Source organism: Enoplosus armatus, chromosome 16 (assembly GCF_043641665.1).
Source record: "Enoplosus armatus isolate fEnoArm2 chromosome 16, fEnoArm2.hap1, whole genome shotgun sequence".
NCBI classification, from domain to species: domain Eukaryota; kingdom Metazoa; phylum Chordata; class Actinopteri; order Centrarchiformes; family Enoplosidae; genus Enoplosus; species Enoplosus armatus.
The window spans coordinates 17417759-17437885 of record NC_092195.1 but is presented as its reverse complement, the minus strand read 5'-3'; the positions used below and the strand labels follow the sequence as shown (position 1 = coordinate 17437885).

At 38.9% G+C, this 20127-nt stretch overlaps 1 protein-coding gene across 1 annotated transcript; it reads right to left on the bottom strand.

Moving 5' to 3' along the window:
• Positions 1-144: 144 nt before the first annotated feature.
• Positions 145-14944, bottom strand: LOC139298620 (sodium/hydrogen exchanger 3-like). The gene is made up of 16 exons (XM_070921303.1): positions 14470-14944; positions 7962-8264; positions 6976-7136; positions 5807-5885; positions 5412-5589; positions 5067-5287; positions 4769-4971; positions 4556-4645; positions 4394-4464; positions 4181-4310; positions 3898-4043; positions 3373-3496; positions 2687-2860; positions 2323-2377; positions 2139-2225; positions 145-1589 (listed from the first exon to the last, which is right to left on the bottom strand). Exons 1-16 carry the CDS (start codon positions 14783-14785, stop codon positions 1297-1299), a joined length of 2631 nt encoding a protein of 876 aa, XP_070777404.1. The 5' UTR covers positions 14786-14944; the 3' UTR covers positions 145-1296.
• Positions 14945-20127: the final 5183 nt, after the last annotated feature.

Genomic DNA, 20127 nt, shown 5'->3' with positions numbered 1-20127 from the left:
TCATTCAATACAATTTGATTTGATTGGCTCCACGTATATCAATATTAGGGCTGCAACTAGCAGTTCTTTTTATTATTGATGAATCTGATCTGGCTATTTTAAGATTTTTAATCAACTGACAGAAAAAAGGCCATCACAAGTTACGATTACTGAAAGGGACTTTATTTACCTTACTTTCATGCATTAAGTACATCACTTATTAATTAACATCAGTTTGATGTAAATGTGCTTTCTTTGTCCAGACAATAGTGCAACCCCCACAGCTATTTACTTTACATATTGTAAAAAACAAACAAACAGAAAAGCAGCATGTTCGGCATTTTTTGATTAATCTATTATCAACGTAGCTGTGGATTCATAATTAATTTCATATTCTGACAATCTGCTAATTGATGTAGTGACTAATCATTTCATTTCATACACAGTGTTACTGAATCCATACAGTTGAAAACCATTCCCAGTCAGTCAAAGTGTTCTTCGATGGAGGTTCATAAAATACATGTAAGTGTTTGCTCGTGCACAGAAAATGTCCACACGATACCAAACTTCATTTTTAAATAAACATAATATGTTGTGCTTTATCATACATGTTGTGTTTCTTTGGTTTTCCTGTTTTAGGATGTTACATCATGAGACTAACCCCACCTGTGGATATTGATTGTGAAATTGCCCGAATACACGCTGAAGAAGCATCCGTGTGGCATTATATGATATTAATATAGTCAAATTGGAGTGCTGCGCTAGTTCTTCTTCATGATACATGTGACATTTTTACAATGGTCTTATTCTTCAAGTTTAATATTCAACATTCAAGTTCTGTTCTGATACAAATGATAAAACACACAAATATGTTATATTCAGATCATAGAGGAATTATGTTTCGTAACACTCTAATTAAATTTATTATCTTTATAAACGGCACAATTCATAAATATCTACATCTGCATCACATTCAGGGGGACAGATTTACAATGTTTGACTGGTTTACTATGAACCAGAGGAGAAAATAGGACAATGTTCAACATGTGCTGATAAATAACATGCCACTGTGCATGCAGGCTCTGTCGCTTTCCTTTACTCAGTGAAGGGTGAAGTTAGAGCAACAAGAGACGCTGCCTCAAGAGCACAAAGGTTATGGGACTGTGAAAGTTTTGTCTAGAAAAAGATTAAACAATGGCACGGAAAAGAAAACATTCCCTAGTCAATATTTTGAGAGTAGACGGTGCAAAGTCTGAGGTTAGGTTCTGTGTCTTTGGCAGCCAAGTTAAAGGGAGACGAGGGAGGGGCGGGACGCTGCTACATGTGGCCACCGGGAGGTGGTGGTGGAGGTGGGGGTGGCGGCAGCTGGTCGTGGTCCCTCTGCTGCGCGGCAGGATTGTCGGCCAGCATGAAGGAGTCGGTGGAGCGAACGCTGATGCGAAGAGGAGCCAGGCGGCGCAGGTTGCTGGGCGTCCACGGCAGCCTCACCTGGGCCCGCTGAGAAGGAGCCACCATGCTGCTGTCGAGCTCGGCCTCCGCCAGCCAGGGAGGGATCTGCACCTGTCCCATGGGGTCCAGGTCTGGCATGAAGGCTGGATTCTCTATTCCAGCTGGATGAAAAAAAGAAACTGAATTAGTGCTGACAGGGTTTGAGCACTACTCCACCACATTTCAGAAGCAAATATTGTACTTTTTACTCCACTACTTTTATCTGACTTGTGGTTACCAACGTTTTTTTGGCTTGTGCCGAACTGAAAACAGCATCTAGTTGGGGCCTCTTGTCACATTTCAAGTTTTTAGCAGTTCCACCAAAGTGAGCCTCTAAACGTCTCGTGGTTACATTTAAATAACAGTTTGAGGCCCAATGAGGTAAAATTATCAAATGATTCACAAAAACTGCAAAGAAAGTGGTTAAAAGTAGCTACAACAGTAAAATGCTTTTTACACACTGATGCATCAGTACTAACAATCTAATGTCATATATAATATCAGTCACAGGGGACATTTAAAAGTACTTTAAGTGCTGATGATAGTCTTACTTAAGTAGGAGATTGAATGAAGGTTGTTGTTGTATTGATACTTTTACTTAAGTAAAGGATCTGAGCACTTCTTCGACCACTGGCTGAAGATAAGTGGACAAGATGGTGGATTTACTTTACCTCCTGCTCTGTAGGTGACCCTCGTGGGGAATGAACTGCCTGATGCCTCATAGCCAAAGGTGCTGTCTCCCTCTGAGAATTCAAAATCTAGAACAAAGAGAGAAAGAGAAAATGTGTTTCTTTTTCATTAAGTACTTGGATAATTTAGGGCTTATGAATAGTTCTTAAAAATACAGATACAAACCTTCATCACCGGAGTTGTAGCTTTTACTTTTGTCCATTGATTTTCCATTTGGCATCTGCAGTAAGTAAATTACATCTGAAGTTACAAAATGTGAAAAGCAAAGCCGTAATACACGTGTTTTGACTGTGAGGGCTGGGTATTACTTGCAATTTTCAGTACTAGTGCCGGTTTTTGGTACGATACCAAAATTGTACTTTTTTAATACCTTAAATATAGTCGTGTTTTCTGCAAAACTAAATCATTACTGTGTTTGACAGTTTTTGATACCAAAAGAGTATTGAAGTTGAATATCCAGCCCTTTTGGCTATTGTGTAAAATCCCATGATGTGCTGTAGATTGAGAAAATGAATTCTGAGGCTCTGACCTTTTGCTGCTGGTCTTTCTTTGTGTGTTTGGTAATCGTCTTTGGTGGAGCGACACCCATCTTTGCAGACTTAAAGGACTCCAACCGATTCCTCATGGTCCTCTGGAAGATCTCCTGCACCTCATTTTCATCCTTGTTGACATCGAAATGGCTCCGGCTGTACCTGTGCCGGTGCTTCACACCAGAAAACAAGAAACAAACATGGATGAGTCAGTATGAGGATTTGAGAACTGAAGCCAAAGAGGAGAAGAACACAGCCTGTAACTCGTTACTCATCCAGAAGGTTTTTCATACGTTTCAGACATTGTTTTTAAAGGGACACTCCACTAATTTTACACATTATGCTCAGTTTACTCGTCACGAGGCGTGCCACTCAACCTGTGAAAACAGTTGCATTATGTCTTTTGTGGCTTCTAAAGTTTGATTTAAAGTTATTTCATTACAAACTGGGGGCGATTAGGAGGCAGGTGGTATCTAAAGAAAGATGCTATCTGTCGTGTTGTATTATTTGAAACGTAGCATACAGCATTTCTGGGGCTTGAGGCATAGTAGGAAATAAAAATCAGGGTATCATGACCTCTGCTGCATCAATTTGACCTTTTTTTAAAAGTATTTTCAGAGCCATCCAACTATATGAAATGTTATGAATGTATATAGTATACAGTGGTGTGACTGAAAATGCTTACCTGTTTCCTGCCCTTGTACAGATGCTGCTGCAGCAGGTGGTGAGTGTTAACATCCTCAGTTTCCCTCATACCACTCATGTTCTGCTCGTGCATTTCCAGGCTCACTGATGGCACAGGGTCTCTTCTACAGCAGGAGACAACATGTACAACACTGATTTTGGTTTCTCATACAAAATATGGTGGAGAATTAGAGCTAGATGGTCAGTGCAAGATCATTTCTACTAGTTACAAATGCTTGTGGTCACAAGGGGGCAGTGTCTGAGCAGATCTAATGTGATCTAATAGTAGATGAAGCCTAGTTTTCAACTTCTAAATAATGAATATGCTTTTGGTATCTTATATTCAAATATGTATATCTTCAAATTCAGGGCTGAAATAAAAATAATGAAAGTTTTATAGCAAATTATTGTTCTTAAAGAGTTTGTTCTCCACCAGCTGATCGTACGCAGGCTTGTTCTTGGACTACCAGTCCAGTTTTAGCTCTCCTGTGATTGTGGTGTCGATCAGGTAAAAGTGTTTGCTCACCTCATAGGGGACATTGCACCGTGATCGTCTGATGTGTCAGCCATGATGTCAGGCATGACTTCTGAGAATTCGTCACCAAACTTTTTCTTGAAGTCGATGAATGCTGTTTCATTGCGGACAAACTCCAGAGAGCCTCTACGTTCACCCTGTAACATGGAGACCCGACGACTTCTTTTACCATTTGCTACTGACCAGCACAGAATCTTATGTCTGTTCCCGTTAATGTCCACTTGAATATACTTGAACAAAACAACAACAAACGTATGCAGCATGTGACCGCGACCTCAGCCACGTAGCTCATAGCATCCTTGAGGTTCAGCTGATGGAAGACGTTGAAGACGTAGTCGCGGTTCTTTCTCGCCGACGGCTTCATCAAAATCCATGACATCCACCTCTCCTCAAAATGATTCCACCTTCATAGCAAGAGAAGAGGTAATTGTGGCTTCATTCAAACGAAAAAGGAAATGTTTAAATTGTTAAAGATGTCTTTACATACTTGTCCCTCATGTAGTTGTGTCCTATTTGTCCAGATATATCTTCTATGGCAACAAGCATGTGATCAAACACCTAAACAACAAGAAGAGAGAGTCTGTAATAGTTGGACTGTAGCCTGGTAGTTTACGATTCCTCCTGTCGTGCGTTTCATTTTGAGTTCTACCTTGTTCTGCAATTTCTCTACGAGTGTGAGCTCGGTCACTGCAGCTCTCTTTACTTTAAGCCATGTGACCAGAGGTTTCATCGTTATTCCCTGCAACAGAAAGAGATTCAAGAAAAAAATTAATAAGCTTAAGTTATGTGTTTTGTGTAAGTAAGCTGCAAAAAACAAATTCACCAATAACTAGTTTAGGTAACAAGACAGAAAAGTGGTTACCTGAAGAATGACAGTGAAGTACACTACGATGAGGGATGTGCAGACCATCAGATTCTTCTCCTTTATCTTGTTGTCATCCAGCATCGTAGCCAGGCCATATGCGACAGCCCCTCGCAGGCCACCGTAGCTCATAATCACCTGATCTATGAACTCCACAGGGACCAGCCTGAACTTGTTCAGGATCCAGGTGAGGAAAAAGACACCTGCAGTATACACGCACACAAACACAGTCTGTTTTGTGAGCTCTGACATCAGATAGTGTAATATTTGTACTCAAAACTGACAGCTAAAGACTCACCGATTAATCTATACACAAAGATGAAGAGGAGCGTAAGGAGGATGAAGCCCGTGTTCCACACCCAGATTGTCTTATCAATGGCCGAGATGCCGAGGAACACAAAGATGATGGTTTCCGATCCGTTGGCTAAAACCTTCATGACATATCTGACTGTGGTGACGGACCTCTCGTCCATGTTTGCATTGATGTACTTCTGGCAGCACATACCAAAGAAGACGATCCTGCGGGACAAAAACACAGAAATAAACTTTAAGCACGATTAAGCTTGACTTTTTTTTTGCTTCCTTCTATAAATGTAATAAAATTGACACAGAAATAATGAAACAAATGAAATGGAGAACTCACGAAAGGATGGCAGACAGGGAGAGCATCTCAGCAGTCAGGTAGGAGAGGTAGCCCAAGACGAAGACGAAGCCCGCCTCAATGATCTGGATGTTTTTCGTACATCTGGTAAGAAGAGAGAGCAGCAGGCCAAACACAAAGCCCACAAGGGAACCACCAAACGCCACCACAAAGAAGGAGACTAGAGAGAGAGAAAGAGGACACATGTATAACTTGGATTATATGCTATTTGTCTACATGTTTTATCCAAATTAGCCCCCAGAATAACATGTCTACATACATACAGCATCTCTGAAAACAACCCCCTGTAGAGTCTATCCAGCCAGGCAGGAGCCTCAAGCTGTTACACTACATGCACTGTCAAATTCTTCCCTATTAATGGGTAAATAACTCCTTACTTATTCCTTTAATGATCTCCACAGCATTAATTTTGGATCCTCCCAGCGACACAAACGCATCAAATACATTGAAGAGCACCTAAGAGAAGAAAAAGAAAATGTATTTTCTATCTTTTAGAGATAGAATAAAATAAAGAATGGATACGACATATAGACACAATAATTACTGGACTGACCTACATCTATTCATTTCAAATGCTTTCTTATTTTTGTAATTATTCCTTCTGCAGCGCCTATATTGTCTTTGAATTGCTTGTCGCAGGGTTTCTTCAGTTTTCCAGTATTTTTGGCATTTCGCTGTAATTGTACCTTGTATAACTGCATGTAACAAATAAATTGATTGACTGATTGATTGATTGGTTGTTTTGGGCTTGCAATGCCAATTGAGATTTGCTATTAGATATGAGGCCACGTACATACATTTACTTGAATTTTTGTTTACAAAGTAAAAAAAAGTTATGTTGTTTTTTAACACATTTTAGAAAAGTGTTTCTTTCACTCCCAGTAGTGAAATAATTGGGCATATCATCCTCACATATATATGGTCGATTATCTAATTCACAAATGATGTGTGACAGCTACATGAGGAAGACCATTTGGGGTCAAACCATTGTCATGTCCACATAGAATGAAAGAAGAACTGGGAACGAAAGAGCGGTGTGCAGATATTTTTTGTTATTTTTGGTGCAGATTACTGTTAACCAGCACCTGCAGCAAATATATGAATGTGCATGCAACCTCTGATGATTACCACATTAAAATCTCCAAAATACAGTGCAATGCTTTTTCAGTCACAGTCATTAGAAAGGCGTGCAAAAGTTGAAAGTAATACCTTTTTAATTCCCTTTCATTTCTCATTGTAGTTTCAGCAATGAATAGAGTGGAATTTCATGATTCATAAGACATAAAAGCAAAATGTCTTATTACAACAGCAACCACCTCAAAGAGAACTTTGAATGCCCAGTGAGGAATAAAGTTCCTCAGTCAGGGTAAAGGTCCTTACTTTGAAGAGCAGAGTGTTTGCCTTCTTTACACTTCATGCCTTGGAAGTGTACTTTCCAATGATGGATGTCTCAGCAAACTCACAAACTGTTCTGCTTCTTAGGTAACATCAACAAAAAAAAAAAAAAGCACAGCAGTTGCAAAGCATCGTGGCATACTGTACGAACCACTGTCACACCGTCGTTGAGCAGCGACTCTCCGAACACCATGATGAAGAGGACCTCGTTGACGTGGACTTGCTCAAACACGGCGATGACGGCTACAGGGTCCACAGCAGCAATCAGACTGCCGAAGAGAAGATACTGCAGCAGGCCGATGTCCAGGTCACCTACAGCACGCAGCGCAGGAGATTAAATTAGATTAAATTTGGCTTTTATTTAATGTAGCTGAGCAGGAAGTTGAAATAACATGTCAGAGATCAGACTCTTTAAACACCCTACAATCCACTAGTTTCTTTAAAATCCTATGACAGGCCCTTCTGAATCGATTTAGCCATACCAGCGGCATGGCTCTATGATCCACCACTTTGGTCCAGGCTGTAACATTTCAACAAGTATTGGACGGATTGCAATAAAATTAGGTATGGACAATCATGGTAACAACTCGTATAACTCCATCTCAGACCTCTCACTAATCCCTCAAGTATTTCTCACCCTAGTGCAGTCATTTCCAAAGCCTGACACTGTGGGCACACTTTTTTTTTAGCCTACATTTGTTCACATTTTTGCAATTTAAGTACGCCGAATTCGCCACTAGCACTCCCTGTTTGTAATGTAACCATAGATGTTGAGGCAATGTCACTGGATTACTTTGATACTGCAGAAAACTTAAAAACGTGATGATTCTCAGGCAAGTTCTGGACTAAGCAGATTTTTGGATGTTTATTCAGAAGATAATGACATTGTCGGAAAACGTAAGTCACACTCAATCTAAAAATATGTGTATCATGTCTGTGTTTTCAGATTTGAGTTGTGACTCAGAGAAGGAGTGCAATTTGGTTTACATTGTCACTCCAAGTAATCCCTTCCTATCTTACAGGCCACCACAGATATCCACCAGAAGTAAACTGGAAATAAGTAACCTAAATAAAACTAAATTAAAAAATGGCAAAAATCAATGGCAGGCAGCCTCCTGAAGTGTAAATCCCTCTTACCCATGGCTCCTCCCTTGTGACACCCCCACAGCGACAGCCCCAAGCTGGCGGCGTTCCAGCAGGTCCCGATGACGGCGTAGACCAGGATGGCCCCCATGTTGCTGAAGAAGAGCTTGTTTGGCATGGAGTAGCCAGCGTCCAGGATGATTTGAGGCAGCAGGTAGAAGAAGAACACTGTTGGGGTCAGTGTGAAGGTCTGAACCTTGTCTGCACCCCAAATTATCCCACCCAGGATGAAACCAAAGCAGATGAGTAGGGCGCTCTCTGGGATCACACTGGTCACATGGTGGTTGGCCTCGATGACTGAGAGAAGAGACAACAAATAACATTTAATGTGAGACTTTCTCTAGTGGGTACCAACTCAAGAACCAGCAAGTGTAGATTCATAATAATCAACAATATGACAGAATTTTCTTAAGATTTGGGGCTCTATTTAAATTGGGACTGAAAGAGTTTAAACCATGAAACTAAAACTCTTTGTGAGGTTGCAAAATTTGCAAATGATCAACTGTTGCACTCAACTGAGAAAGTGCCATCCTGGGAATATGATTAACCAGCAGGGTGGTGCGTATTAAGGTTTAGAAATCTCCCTGCGTAACTAAAGACAGACTTTTGCTAAAGGTTACTTGACTTAATGGCCTGACAAAGTGTCACTAAAGCTTATTTAATAATCAAACCTACTGATCCACTAGAATAGACAGGGCCAGACTATGCTGATATGTTCCATTCAAAAGTAGTCAAAGATTAAATTAAGGTTTATATTTGTGCATGAGAGTGGAACCCAAAGAAGCTAAGAGAGCAAGTGTAAACCATAAATATGATCCTTTTTTAAAAAAAAAAACATTAAACAGTTACAGTTATCATAAAAGGCCTAAAAGTGTTGACAATGTGTGGAATTTGTAATACAGAACAAACATGCAGAAAAACAAAAGAAACTCTTCTGTTCTCTGGAACAGCATGCTGTGCTGATAACACAGGCAGCTGTCCACTGCTGCAGCCAGTGACACTGTTTGTTACAATATTAGAGGCACATCACTTTACGTTAAAGGCCATGAAAACCAATCAGCTTCTTACTATTAGCGATGGGGTCCTACATGAAAATACAATAAAAGTTAGAGCAGTTTTGAATTTCTGTATTTGTTTTTTGTTCTTGCTCTTGTCGCTGGTTTTAAGTTGGCGGGTCTCTGTTGGAAAAACATGTCACGTATTTCTGTGCACCAGATCAGAATTTTGCAATATTTTTTCTTTTGGTTGGAGGCACTGTCAGTCAAATCTGATCAAATCAGTTATTCAAGTGTTAGAATTGAAATAAATAATAAGGATGCTTTCTTTCAAACTTTAATTGTTTTTTATTTAGTCACGAACATTTCACAAAGACACACTTAGATTGAAACACAATTCTCAGGGGCTTTAAAAACAACTTTTAGACAATTTAAGAAAATATTCTAATGTCTTCAATACGTTTTTCCAGTGTGTGTGACAACGGGACAGCATTGTAATTACTTTACATTAGGCGGGTTAAAAATAGCTCAACATTATCTTCTTGATCAGAGGAATCTGTCGGACTGCAACATCCAAACTACGTGTGATGTAACTCTAACAGGCTGACGCTTTGCAATTTGGGCTCTTCTTCACTTCCTTCCTCATCTCATAAAGCCAATAGTCATAAGAGATGAGGAACTGGTGCTAACTGGTAAATGGTAGTCCATATTTACCAGTCTACATCATTAAAAGAAACACCTTTCAAGCACATTTTATTTCCTAAAATGGTTGTTACATACCCAATTTAGCCAAACCAGCCACCAATATCCATAATGCAACTAGATAAGGGGTCTCCACATGGTGCCACTTAAAGGCCACGATGGGTATTCCTGTGATGATGCCGCCATGCTCAGTCTGGTTCAAGTTCGATTCAGGCTCTGACGGCTTCAGATGGGATTCTTGATGCGTTAGCGCCACGTCCCCATTCACCCCTGAGATGAGGCAGATCAGTAACACTGACCCCAACAGCCAGAGGTGTACATATCCGCAGCGCTGCATCTGATCAAATTAATTTATATAACAGTATGAGAAGAGAGGCCACACTCCAAAAGAAAAAAAAAACAAAAAACGTCCTTCGTCTTGAACTGTCTGTATCAAGGCCAGACTGAAGAGCCAAACAATGTGTCACACTTCTGATCCCTCCTTTTCTTTGTGGGTTTGTGCTTCCTCTCTCTTACTCACTCTTGTTTACTATCACTATTTTTTTCACTACTCTATCTCCTCTTTCTAGTGCTCCATCGTTCTATCTTTGCATCCTCATTCCTCCCACAATCTGTGGTCAGCAGCAGTGCAGTGAATTCAGAAGTGTGCAGAACCCCGGACTCAGCCTTTTATATGTACAACATCTCCTCTAGGACCAAGGTTGTGTGTGTGTGTGTGTTTAGGTTTGAGGATTAAAGGAGGAGTAACGGATGTCCAAGAAAGGTCTCCAGTTATTCAGTCACATTTGAAAGATTCATCAGTCACTGCTTTGTTTGTGCTTTCTGGTCTCTAACGCATCCACTCAGGTTTGTCATGACACATTTTCTGTGTGAGTGTGTGTGTGTGTGTGTGTGTGTGTGAGAGGGAGTAAGGGATGGAGCAGAGGTCATTTGATAGATGTTGAACGAATACCTGTGTGTGTTCAGGAACATTTCCCCTGGCTTCGTCTCACAGCTTTGCGCTTAGTAATGATTGACGCTGACGTTGCTCAATCCTGGTTAAAGACTCCCAAAGCCGTCCTCTTGCATGTCCCTAAATAAACTACTGCTATCATATAATGGAGCTATGATTCATCTGATTCAATTTTGACATTGACTTTAGTTCCACGATGATCATTTATATAAAAGGATACAGATCTTAAAGGATAAATCTGGTGATATTCTATCATTTTCTTATTATTCTTTCTTCTTATTACACTGTGCTCCATTGTTGTCCGAAAGCTATTGAAAACACAATATGAGCAACACTGTTGCACTAAGTGAGATGTTCCTTCATTATGACGAACATGGACTGTACTTTATTTTGACTCAATCCCGCGTAAATATTCACTGAAGCACCAATATGTGTGTTAATCCGCAGCTGAAAATAGTTCCCAAAAATGCACTATTTACTCTTGTTTGAGAAATGTTTGCTAAAAGCTACAGTGTCCAGCTGTTTAAAGGACATTTTTTGAGCCTTTTTAAAAAATGAAACTGTATATTTGTGAACCATTATTAAAGATGTATGTCTTCATTAGTAATCAATGGGCTTGGGGAGTTCCACAGACAGATTAGGGAAATCGGAAAGTACTAAGAGACAGATTGTTGGTTTTGGGCTTTTCATGAGATGAAATGACCACTACATTTTCTTTCCTGCCCTGCGTGCTGTAGGTGACCTGGACAAACAAACATCTCTCTCTGCATCCGCCTGTACTTATTCCCATAAGTGTTGATTCACTGAACTTGTTGAGTTATGACTGGATGTTCAACAGTCCCATCCTGTTTGAGCAGGACAAGGGACAATAGCCTCATTGGTAAGACTGGTTTGATGATTTGATACGTAAGCTCTCACACAGGCACAGGTGTGAACCAGCGTGTCTCTACTAAGAGCTTTATGTAAGCGACAAAAATATCAGAGGTTTCTCGTATGGAAATAAAGTGCGTCATGTATTAGACGTGCTATTGGTTTCTGATGTGCTCTAAATGCTTTAAATCATCATTTAGCTGCACAGCCTGTATGGTCAAGCATGAACTCCCTTGTTCAGCCTTATTAACTAATGACCTAATATATCTTGCTGAACAGTGGCTGGCCTTTAACTTAAACCTTTCAATCATTCTAAAATGGCCACGGCTACGTGCACAGCTACGGGGAGAGGTCAACTTCATGGTGACAAAGACAGGTCACATAAAGGTTGTCGTCAGACTGGGAGGTAAAGTAGCTACAGTTAAGGATTGTTGTGTCACTGTTTGCTAAGCTGCTGTGAAAAAATCTATTTCTGCTCAATGAAATGTGTCATTTGTGACCTCAGCTAGAAAACTCGTCAGTGTGACAAGACGTAAAACAATAAAATAAACCTTAATTACAATATCACCAATATCATGAGGGGCCGTGAAAAGGTCAAAGACAGTGACAGTAGATGTGAAAAATGTTCCCATGTCCCTCACCCTGAAAAGAAATAAACTAAACTTCTGAACGGTGGAATAACTCACATTTTGATTGTACAAAATGTTTCCAGATGAGGTCAGACCAGAGAAGTTATGTTCATACACTGACTGACAGGTGAAAAGGAAGCCGTGACAGATACGTAAACCTGCATTTATTGTCCATTGTCCTTCAATTAGCTAACAGCAGAGGGACTTGACTGCAGTGAGGACGGAAGAAAGCAAGCATTGTGAATCTGTAAAGAGGAAATAAGATCTGAAGAAAATTGGTGCCATTGTTTGCACTTCAACTATGATGAGTAAGTATAAAGTCAACATTATATAATGTGCACATATTGTTTGTGTAAGATTACTTTATGTAACTCATTTGTTCCAGTTCCTATAAAAATAAGTTTGTCAAACCAACAACATCAATTCTTAAATCATATTGAAATTCAAAGCACACAGTAAGGTAAGTACATGCTAATGGTTTCCCGCTGCAGAGCAAATCAAACAATCAAACATGTATGAGTCCTATTATCTTTATAACAACTTTAATCCCTATATGAAGCAGCAGACATTTTAGAGATGTCCTCCAATCCTTGCGTAAATATTTGCCTTTTACATAGCCTTTGTCCTCTCTAATGTTTTTGTTTACACGCTTTCAAGTGTGAAATCTAAATTACCTCAAGGAAGGTAGGATAGATATGCTGTCTATAGCAATCTTTCTAATTCAAGAAAACTGCTAAAACCCCATACTTGCAAATCAGTTTTAAGATTTAAATAAACTGAAAATATGCTGAGTCAAATTTAAAGCATTTAACCTCTCTAATTTGCAAAATGTAGAGGCATTTCTTCTGCTGAAACCATTCATAACATATTTCTTTGTTGTCATTAATAACCTCTCGTTCAAGTCGCCGTCAGTACAAACACGGCTGTAACATTTTCAGCCAAAACTGACCTATCTACTGTAGCTACTTGCAGACTAAAAAAAAAGAAAAGCTAGTTGAGTCTGATTTCATTGTTTTGTTATCCACACAGTCACTTCCTGCATCATATACAGACAACCACAGTCCCATATTTATGTCAATGGAGGTGTACACAAACACATGCACACACACACACACACGTTTGAATGCATGCTCATTTACATTGTCCACAGTGCTGCAACCCATTTGAGTCTGTTGTGTATACATGAAATGCTAATGACCATGTTCCGTCCCAGCAAGACGGAGCATTTAGGCTGAGGTCAAGCTCTCTTTAGGCCCCAATTTATGTCCAATTCATTATTTCAGAGACATATTTTGTCCAGGTTCAGTTTAATTATTTGAATTTGATCATCTACACAACACAGACATCTTAGAAAAAGACAGACATCTTGGCATGAGGTTGGGCCATATGATGACATGTACAATGTAATTATAGAGCTTTTTCTACCAATACAGACTGATGCAGCTACACCTTTAACATCTGCTTTATGGCAACACTGGATTTGCAGAATTTTTGTATCAATACGATGTTCCTTAATTTTTCAGGTATTTAATTTAGATTTAATTCAATATTCATAACCTGATACTCTTGTCTGGTTATTTTATCTATTAATGGTTTCTTGATTGAATTCCCATAAAGATCACTATACCACCACATCGCCAAATAAACAGGAGATCTTATGTAACTCGCCATTGGTGGAAAATAACTAAATACATTTCCTCAAGTACTATACTTAAGTACAACAGTGAGGTACTTTATTTCCATTGTTTTTCCATTTCATATTACTTCATACTTCTACTCCAAATAATCTAATAATCTACTGTACATATGAGTATAATGCAATACAATACAAAATACAAAAAACTGAACATAATAACCTTCATGATGGTGGGATTTATTTCAGGTCTGTCGTATTAGGCTGCATTAGTGTGTGATCAACTTTTAAAACATGATGCATTGCTATAGATTAAACTACCAACAGTATAAAAGTAGTTAAAACCCAACAATCCAGTCCTATAACATATATAATAATGTAGCCCTCATTTTTCACATTACTTTTACTTTTGATACTTAAGAAAATTTTGTTGATAATATTTCTGTACTTTTACTTAAGTTTAATGATAAATGCAGGACTTTTACTTGTAATGGAGTACACTGTGGTATCGATACTTAACTAAAAGATCTAAGTGCCTTGGAAGTGTTAATACTTACGTACAAAAGGCCCTGATCACAATCAAATGTTACCTCTAATTAATCCACCAGAAACAAGTTTATCAAGTATTTACTATTAAAATAACCATTTTAGGGCACTAAGCTGTATTAGATGTAGTTGAGGTCAGATCAGCCCTCCATGTACAAGACTTGTTAGGACTCACTGAGTTTGCAGAGCCAGCTGACCAGGATCCAGAGGGCCACCAGGTACGGGGTGGAGACATGGTGCCACTTCCAGCTCACAATAGGTAGAGTGGTGATGGGCTCTCCTCCATGACCACTGTCACCTTGCCCAGTGTCTCCACCCGTGTCATGGCCTGAGTCCGTCCCGTGTCCGGTGCCCGAATCGGAGCTTGTGGTGGCCCCATGATCGCTGCTCTCGGTAGTGTTGTGTTCTGCGTCATCACTGGCCAGGCTCGGGCTCCTGGACACCATCAGCAACATACAGAGAAGAAGTGCAAATCGCCAAGTAGCTGCCATGTTTGGGAAAATTGCTCCACAAACTCTTATTTAACTGTGATTTAGGCAGACTCAACCTCAACCTCAGAGCGTGTGTGTGAGTCTCTCATTCCTTTCCTGTGTCTCCTCCTTTCACTTTGTTCTTACATACATCCACATCTTTATCTGGCCTGAGCATTGTGGTCCTCCCTCTGCTCTCCTCTCTGCCAAGGATACAGCTTTTTACAGCAGGTGAGGCTCAGCCCATCCTGATGTCTGTCTCCTCCCACCTTGTACCCAGACCAGCTAGTCTGACCACTTTACTCAATGGAAGATTTGATGCTCTCCTTTCTTTATTGGCTGTGAATGCTTTATAAGCAAGTTGTCACTGATGTTAAACTTCTTGTACAGAATTTATCGCAAAATAAAAGCAATTCCTTGTTTGTTTCTTCTCCTTTTACAAACACATTTCAAGGAATCCTGATGCTGTCACATGTAACAACTTAATGAGAGCTTGATTGAAGTGTCTGGTTTGTTTCTTCATTTCAGGAAAAAAAAAAATTTTTACATGCCATATCTTCTTAGTTTTAGCCATCATTTCTATTTTTACTACTACTACTAGTTCGGTTTACTAGTCATGGGGAGTACTCAGCCTGTAAGATGTGGGTATATGCCAAGACTGCTAAACACATCTTTGTAATGGAGTCCGGTTTGGGCTTCAAACACATCTCAAGTTTACCCCTATTATCTAAACCGGTGGATCAAGGGATCAAATGGGTCAAATCTTAGGGATCCAAGATGATAAAATTAGGGAAAAAAGTTTGCTATGTTCACCATACTGAATGAATGAATGCAGTTTTGTAGTTTAAATGTTGTTTAAGCTGAGAACTTGCTTAATTCTTGAAGAGCTTATGTTGTTTGCCCTAATATAATGTAAAGTAATATCTAGCAAGGTAACCACGTCCCCAGATTACTGCAATGAAACCAATTAAATCTTGTCATAACCAATAGGAACGATGGGCAAAACACAAAAACAAGATCGTAAGCAAAAGTTTCTCTTAAATACCTTCTATATATTTCATATGGCCTTCTGAAACTAAATCTATGTGACGCCTCCAGGTGGGGTTTTACATAAATGTATACAGTAAGTATCCAATGATATGAAGACAGCAAGGCAGTTTGACCCGTTTGTCTCCCTTATTGGAAATGAGCGCCTGCACCCCCAACAACATCCCCTCCTCTTGCTGCACAACAGTGACTGTGTTGAGCCTTCATTGCCACTATGAATGTGTGTTTAGGTGACAGAGACTTGTAAATGAACCTTAGTTTGGACGGGTTGTTTCTTTTCCATGAGTCGTTATTCAAGCTTTGCCTCCATGCTGGGCACAATCCCTTTAGTTAAAATTTAAACCGTTTAAAGCCGTATCAGCTACTAATCTCATTGGAGGGATCCTCAGGTTACTTTCCTTCTTACTAAGCAAGGGCATACATTTTAGGACGTAGGGGAAACGTGCAATCAGGGTGTTTTCAGCCATCTAGCATTTCACAAAAACCCCAAAGAACAAATGTACATAAAGAGTGTTTAAATAAATGTTTTACTTGTAAATTGTTTCCTGGATTTTGTCTCATTGTCTCTCTTCAGTTTGACTTATTTTTCTGGATATATAAGACACGTCAGATCTACATACAGCAAGAAAATAGCAAAATTGTTCAAAATTGCCCTATCTTGCTTTATCAAGAAATCAAGAAAAGTTAGCAGGTCCTTCTTATCCCATAGCTAATTTTCTCTATATTATATATATATATATATATATATATATATATATATATATATTTATAGAGATATCAATAACCAAAGAACAGACATTCTACAAACTCTAAGAACTACAAAGAGGCAAACAAAAGGGATCAAACACGTTAGTCATCTTTCTCCCACCATTACTATTAACTGTATTTACAAAACTGCAGAAAATAAGACTCATCTTAACACATTAAAACACAGTGAAACCTGCACAGTCAGTTTTATGCAGGTGTTCTCTTCCGGGACACCAGCATGGACTTCGGGGAAGTTGTCGGCACGGCAGCTCTGTTGACAGTTTATGAGTAAACTGGCTGCATTGATTGGTTAAGATGGATCTGACACCTGTATCTAAGGTCAGTGGTAATGAGAGGGTCTCTGTGAGGGCAGCAGGCAACAAAGAAGTGCCTGTGGTTGTAACTTGACATCAGGCATTAACAGGAAGGAACCAGATCAGACTCGCACCAGGCCGCCATGGGGATTTTGTTATAAACAAAAAAATGACCTCTATGACATATCTTCAGAATTAAGTCACAAATGCAATAACTCAACATCAATTTGTTTAAGCGTAGCGCAATTATGATGAGTCAACGATTCTGATAATAGACTGTTCGTTTAACAAGAGCCATGCTAGCAGCTCCTTGAGGCTAGTGCTTTGAGCTAAATGCTAACATTTGCATGCTAACATGCTGATGTTTAGTAGGCGTCATGCTGACAATGTTCACCATCTTAGTTTAATATTGTTGGGCAAAACGAATAGAGCTGAAACAATTAGTCGATTCATTGATTTGATAACCTACAGACAAGCAATCACAATTATTTTCATTCATTTCACGAGCACAAATGCGAAACATCTCTGGTTCCAGCTTCAGAGATGTGAGGATTTGCTGCTTTTATTTGTCATAGTTATAACAGTTATAGTCGTGTCTTAATAATAGTATTGAAGGGCCATACCTGCAGCTCAGTGATTGTATGTACACATGGACAACACAGTGCACACAGTTAGAAACACACAAAGCTCGGACACCAGACTATGTAAACAGTACGTCTCTCTACAGATTTAATTACAGACCATGAAAACGTATCATTGTGAGAACTGACTTGCATGTTATGTGATGGGGAAGTTTACAGTGCAGAATGCTGAGTCACAGAGAGGAAGAAACATCAGTGAAAGTCAGACACAAAGAAAATAAAACCTAACTGGAATTTTCCTCATTCTTGTGATGATGATTTACAAGTTTTCAGTGTTTACATTTCGATTAGAGCTTGTCCCTGACAATATCTTTTTGATGGATTTGACATGCTTGTCTATTAATAAATGTCAAGAACTTCCTAGTGACTCTGCTTTTTTTCTTTTGTCGTATAAACACTCCTCATAAGTTCATTATTGATTTTTAATTCTCTGCCACATTTTTGAGACTGCAAAGTAGTTTGTGTCATGAATAAATGGGACGAGATGAAGAGGAACTTGGGGCTTTCTATAACAAATCACAATGAGTGGCATTATTCTTAATATCTGACTGATTTTTCTTTATATTTTACAGAAAGATGATGAGTGTGGCAGAAGGGGGCAAGGAGGTCTTAAGTATTATGAAACTTGGCACAACAAATACAACTGTATTTTTCCCACTACAGAATGTAGCTGTTTAGGAAAAGTCACTGCATGTTCATCTGCCTCAAAGTCTGTTTATGGTGTCAAATTGCAAAGGAGAGGGTTTTAAATAAAAGCAGTGAAACCTGCATGGACATCAAGTGACACAGAACTGTTGAACCAACAGAGATCAACGAGGTGACCTTTAATATGTGCACCAATCTGATATTATTGAATTTATATAACCCCTATAGTTTATTAACACTGAAGAAAAGGTGATTGTCTACAATATAAATGTCAACAGGTTGTATCAACACTTTAATGTTGCGTCATACAAAGAAAGTGACCACAATGACATCCATACTGTACGTCCACACCCAATACATCATTTAACACCTGATAGATTCTGCAAAAAACAAGAGTCCCCTCCAACTGGGTGTTGGATTTTTCAGAAAAGTGATATAAGACTATAAGATTAGTCACTCACCTCTGGAATTTCAACTGAGTATTAAGCGTCACTTCATTCATGACGTCTTCTGTTTTAATATTGTTGACTGCTGTCTGGAAAACCCCAGCCTGCCCTTGTGATGCTGTTCAAAAGGACAAGAGGGCAAAAAAAACTGAATTGAACCTTTATATCTTTATTTTACATGGTAAGATGTATAACAAAAAATATGAGCTGTGCTTGTAGCTTTTCACTTACTTACATGTAGCCTATTTATTCTATTTAAAAATGTGGTCTCAAAACACTTTAGAATCAAACACAACATAAAAACACAGACTGCTATCATGAATATCCAACAGTTTCTTCAGAGGACATTTGGCATTTCTGTGGCATTTATTCGACTTATTGTAAGATAAATCCTAATTTTAGGGCAGCAATTATTGAATATTTCAATTATTACTTAATTTGATTATTTTTGAGCCCAAGGTTACTCTTAAACTCAAAGATATTCACATACTTCTTTTCCCCATATTTAACTCTCACATACACTTGTGTGTAATCCTTAGCTAAATTCAAGAAGACAAATACTTCTGTTTTATTATATCATAGTGAAAAAAGGGTGGTTGTAAGAGCATTAAAGTCCAAGTACAAGTCACTCTTCTGAGCAAATTTTCACCCATGTGAAGCGTTGCAAGTGAACTGATGGCCACTAGAGACTCCCATAATCTCATCACATACACACAAAAAAGAGAATGAGGATGATCAAACTGCAGTATATACTGTGCACGCACAACATTTCTTCTAGCCATTAGAGTTTGTTGTATTTTTGTGTTTGTACAATAGTGAGGGGCAAGTGAACCATACAACACACAGAATATGAATGCTCATGGTAAAATGTATACAGAAGCAGCAGAACACAGAAGACATTAATTGAACCGTAAACCTACATTTGACATGTCACAGAAGGAAATACACAGGTGTAAATAATAAAATGACTGAGGGCTGAATTTAGTTATTCCTGGTATTGTGCATGTAGGCTCACTGTCAGTCATGACTTACTGGGACACTTCAGCAGAGCCTTAATTAATGTTATTAGTAACACCTGGACTTTGTCTGCCATGAATAAGGTGTATTTCATGGGGAACCTAAATAAGCTAATAGTTTAACATTACATTTAACAAAAAACGGGGTGCTAGCAAGACATTTGACCAATTATCTTATAACATTGACTTCGTATTTTCAATTCATTATATTTCATTTTTCATTTGGAGGCTTCCATATGTTTGGTTTGCAGCCTAAAATACATCATGTACAATATAATATATCAATTAAAGTAGGCGAACGTTATATTAATACCTTTGTAATGAACTTTCTATGAGAAAGACCGAATATACAGCAAATTACTGTAGTTAACAGGGGTAATATGTCACATAATCACTGCAGATTTAATCACAATCATCCCAAACAACAACAGACCTCTTTCCAAAATGTTTATAATCACACTTTGAACCTGATTCATGTTAAAAAAAACCCGCTGTTTGTGAAAGTGT

Coding starts and splice junctions, on each gene's coding strand:
- LOC139298620 (XM_070921303.1), bottom strand. CDS start 14,785: ATGGCAGCTACTTGGCGATTTGCACTTCTTCTCTGTATGTTGCTGATG. Junction 4,646..4,768: donor ACTTCACTGTCATTCTTCAG/GTAACCACTTTT, acceptor TTTCTGTTGCAG/GGAATAACGATGAAACCTCT. Junction 4,311..4,393: donor CACAACTACATGAGGGACAA/GTATGTAAAGAC, acceptor CTTGCTATGAAG/GTGGAATCATTTTGAGGAGA.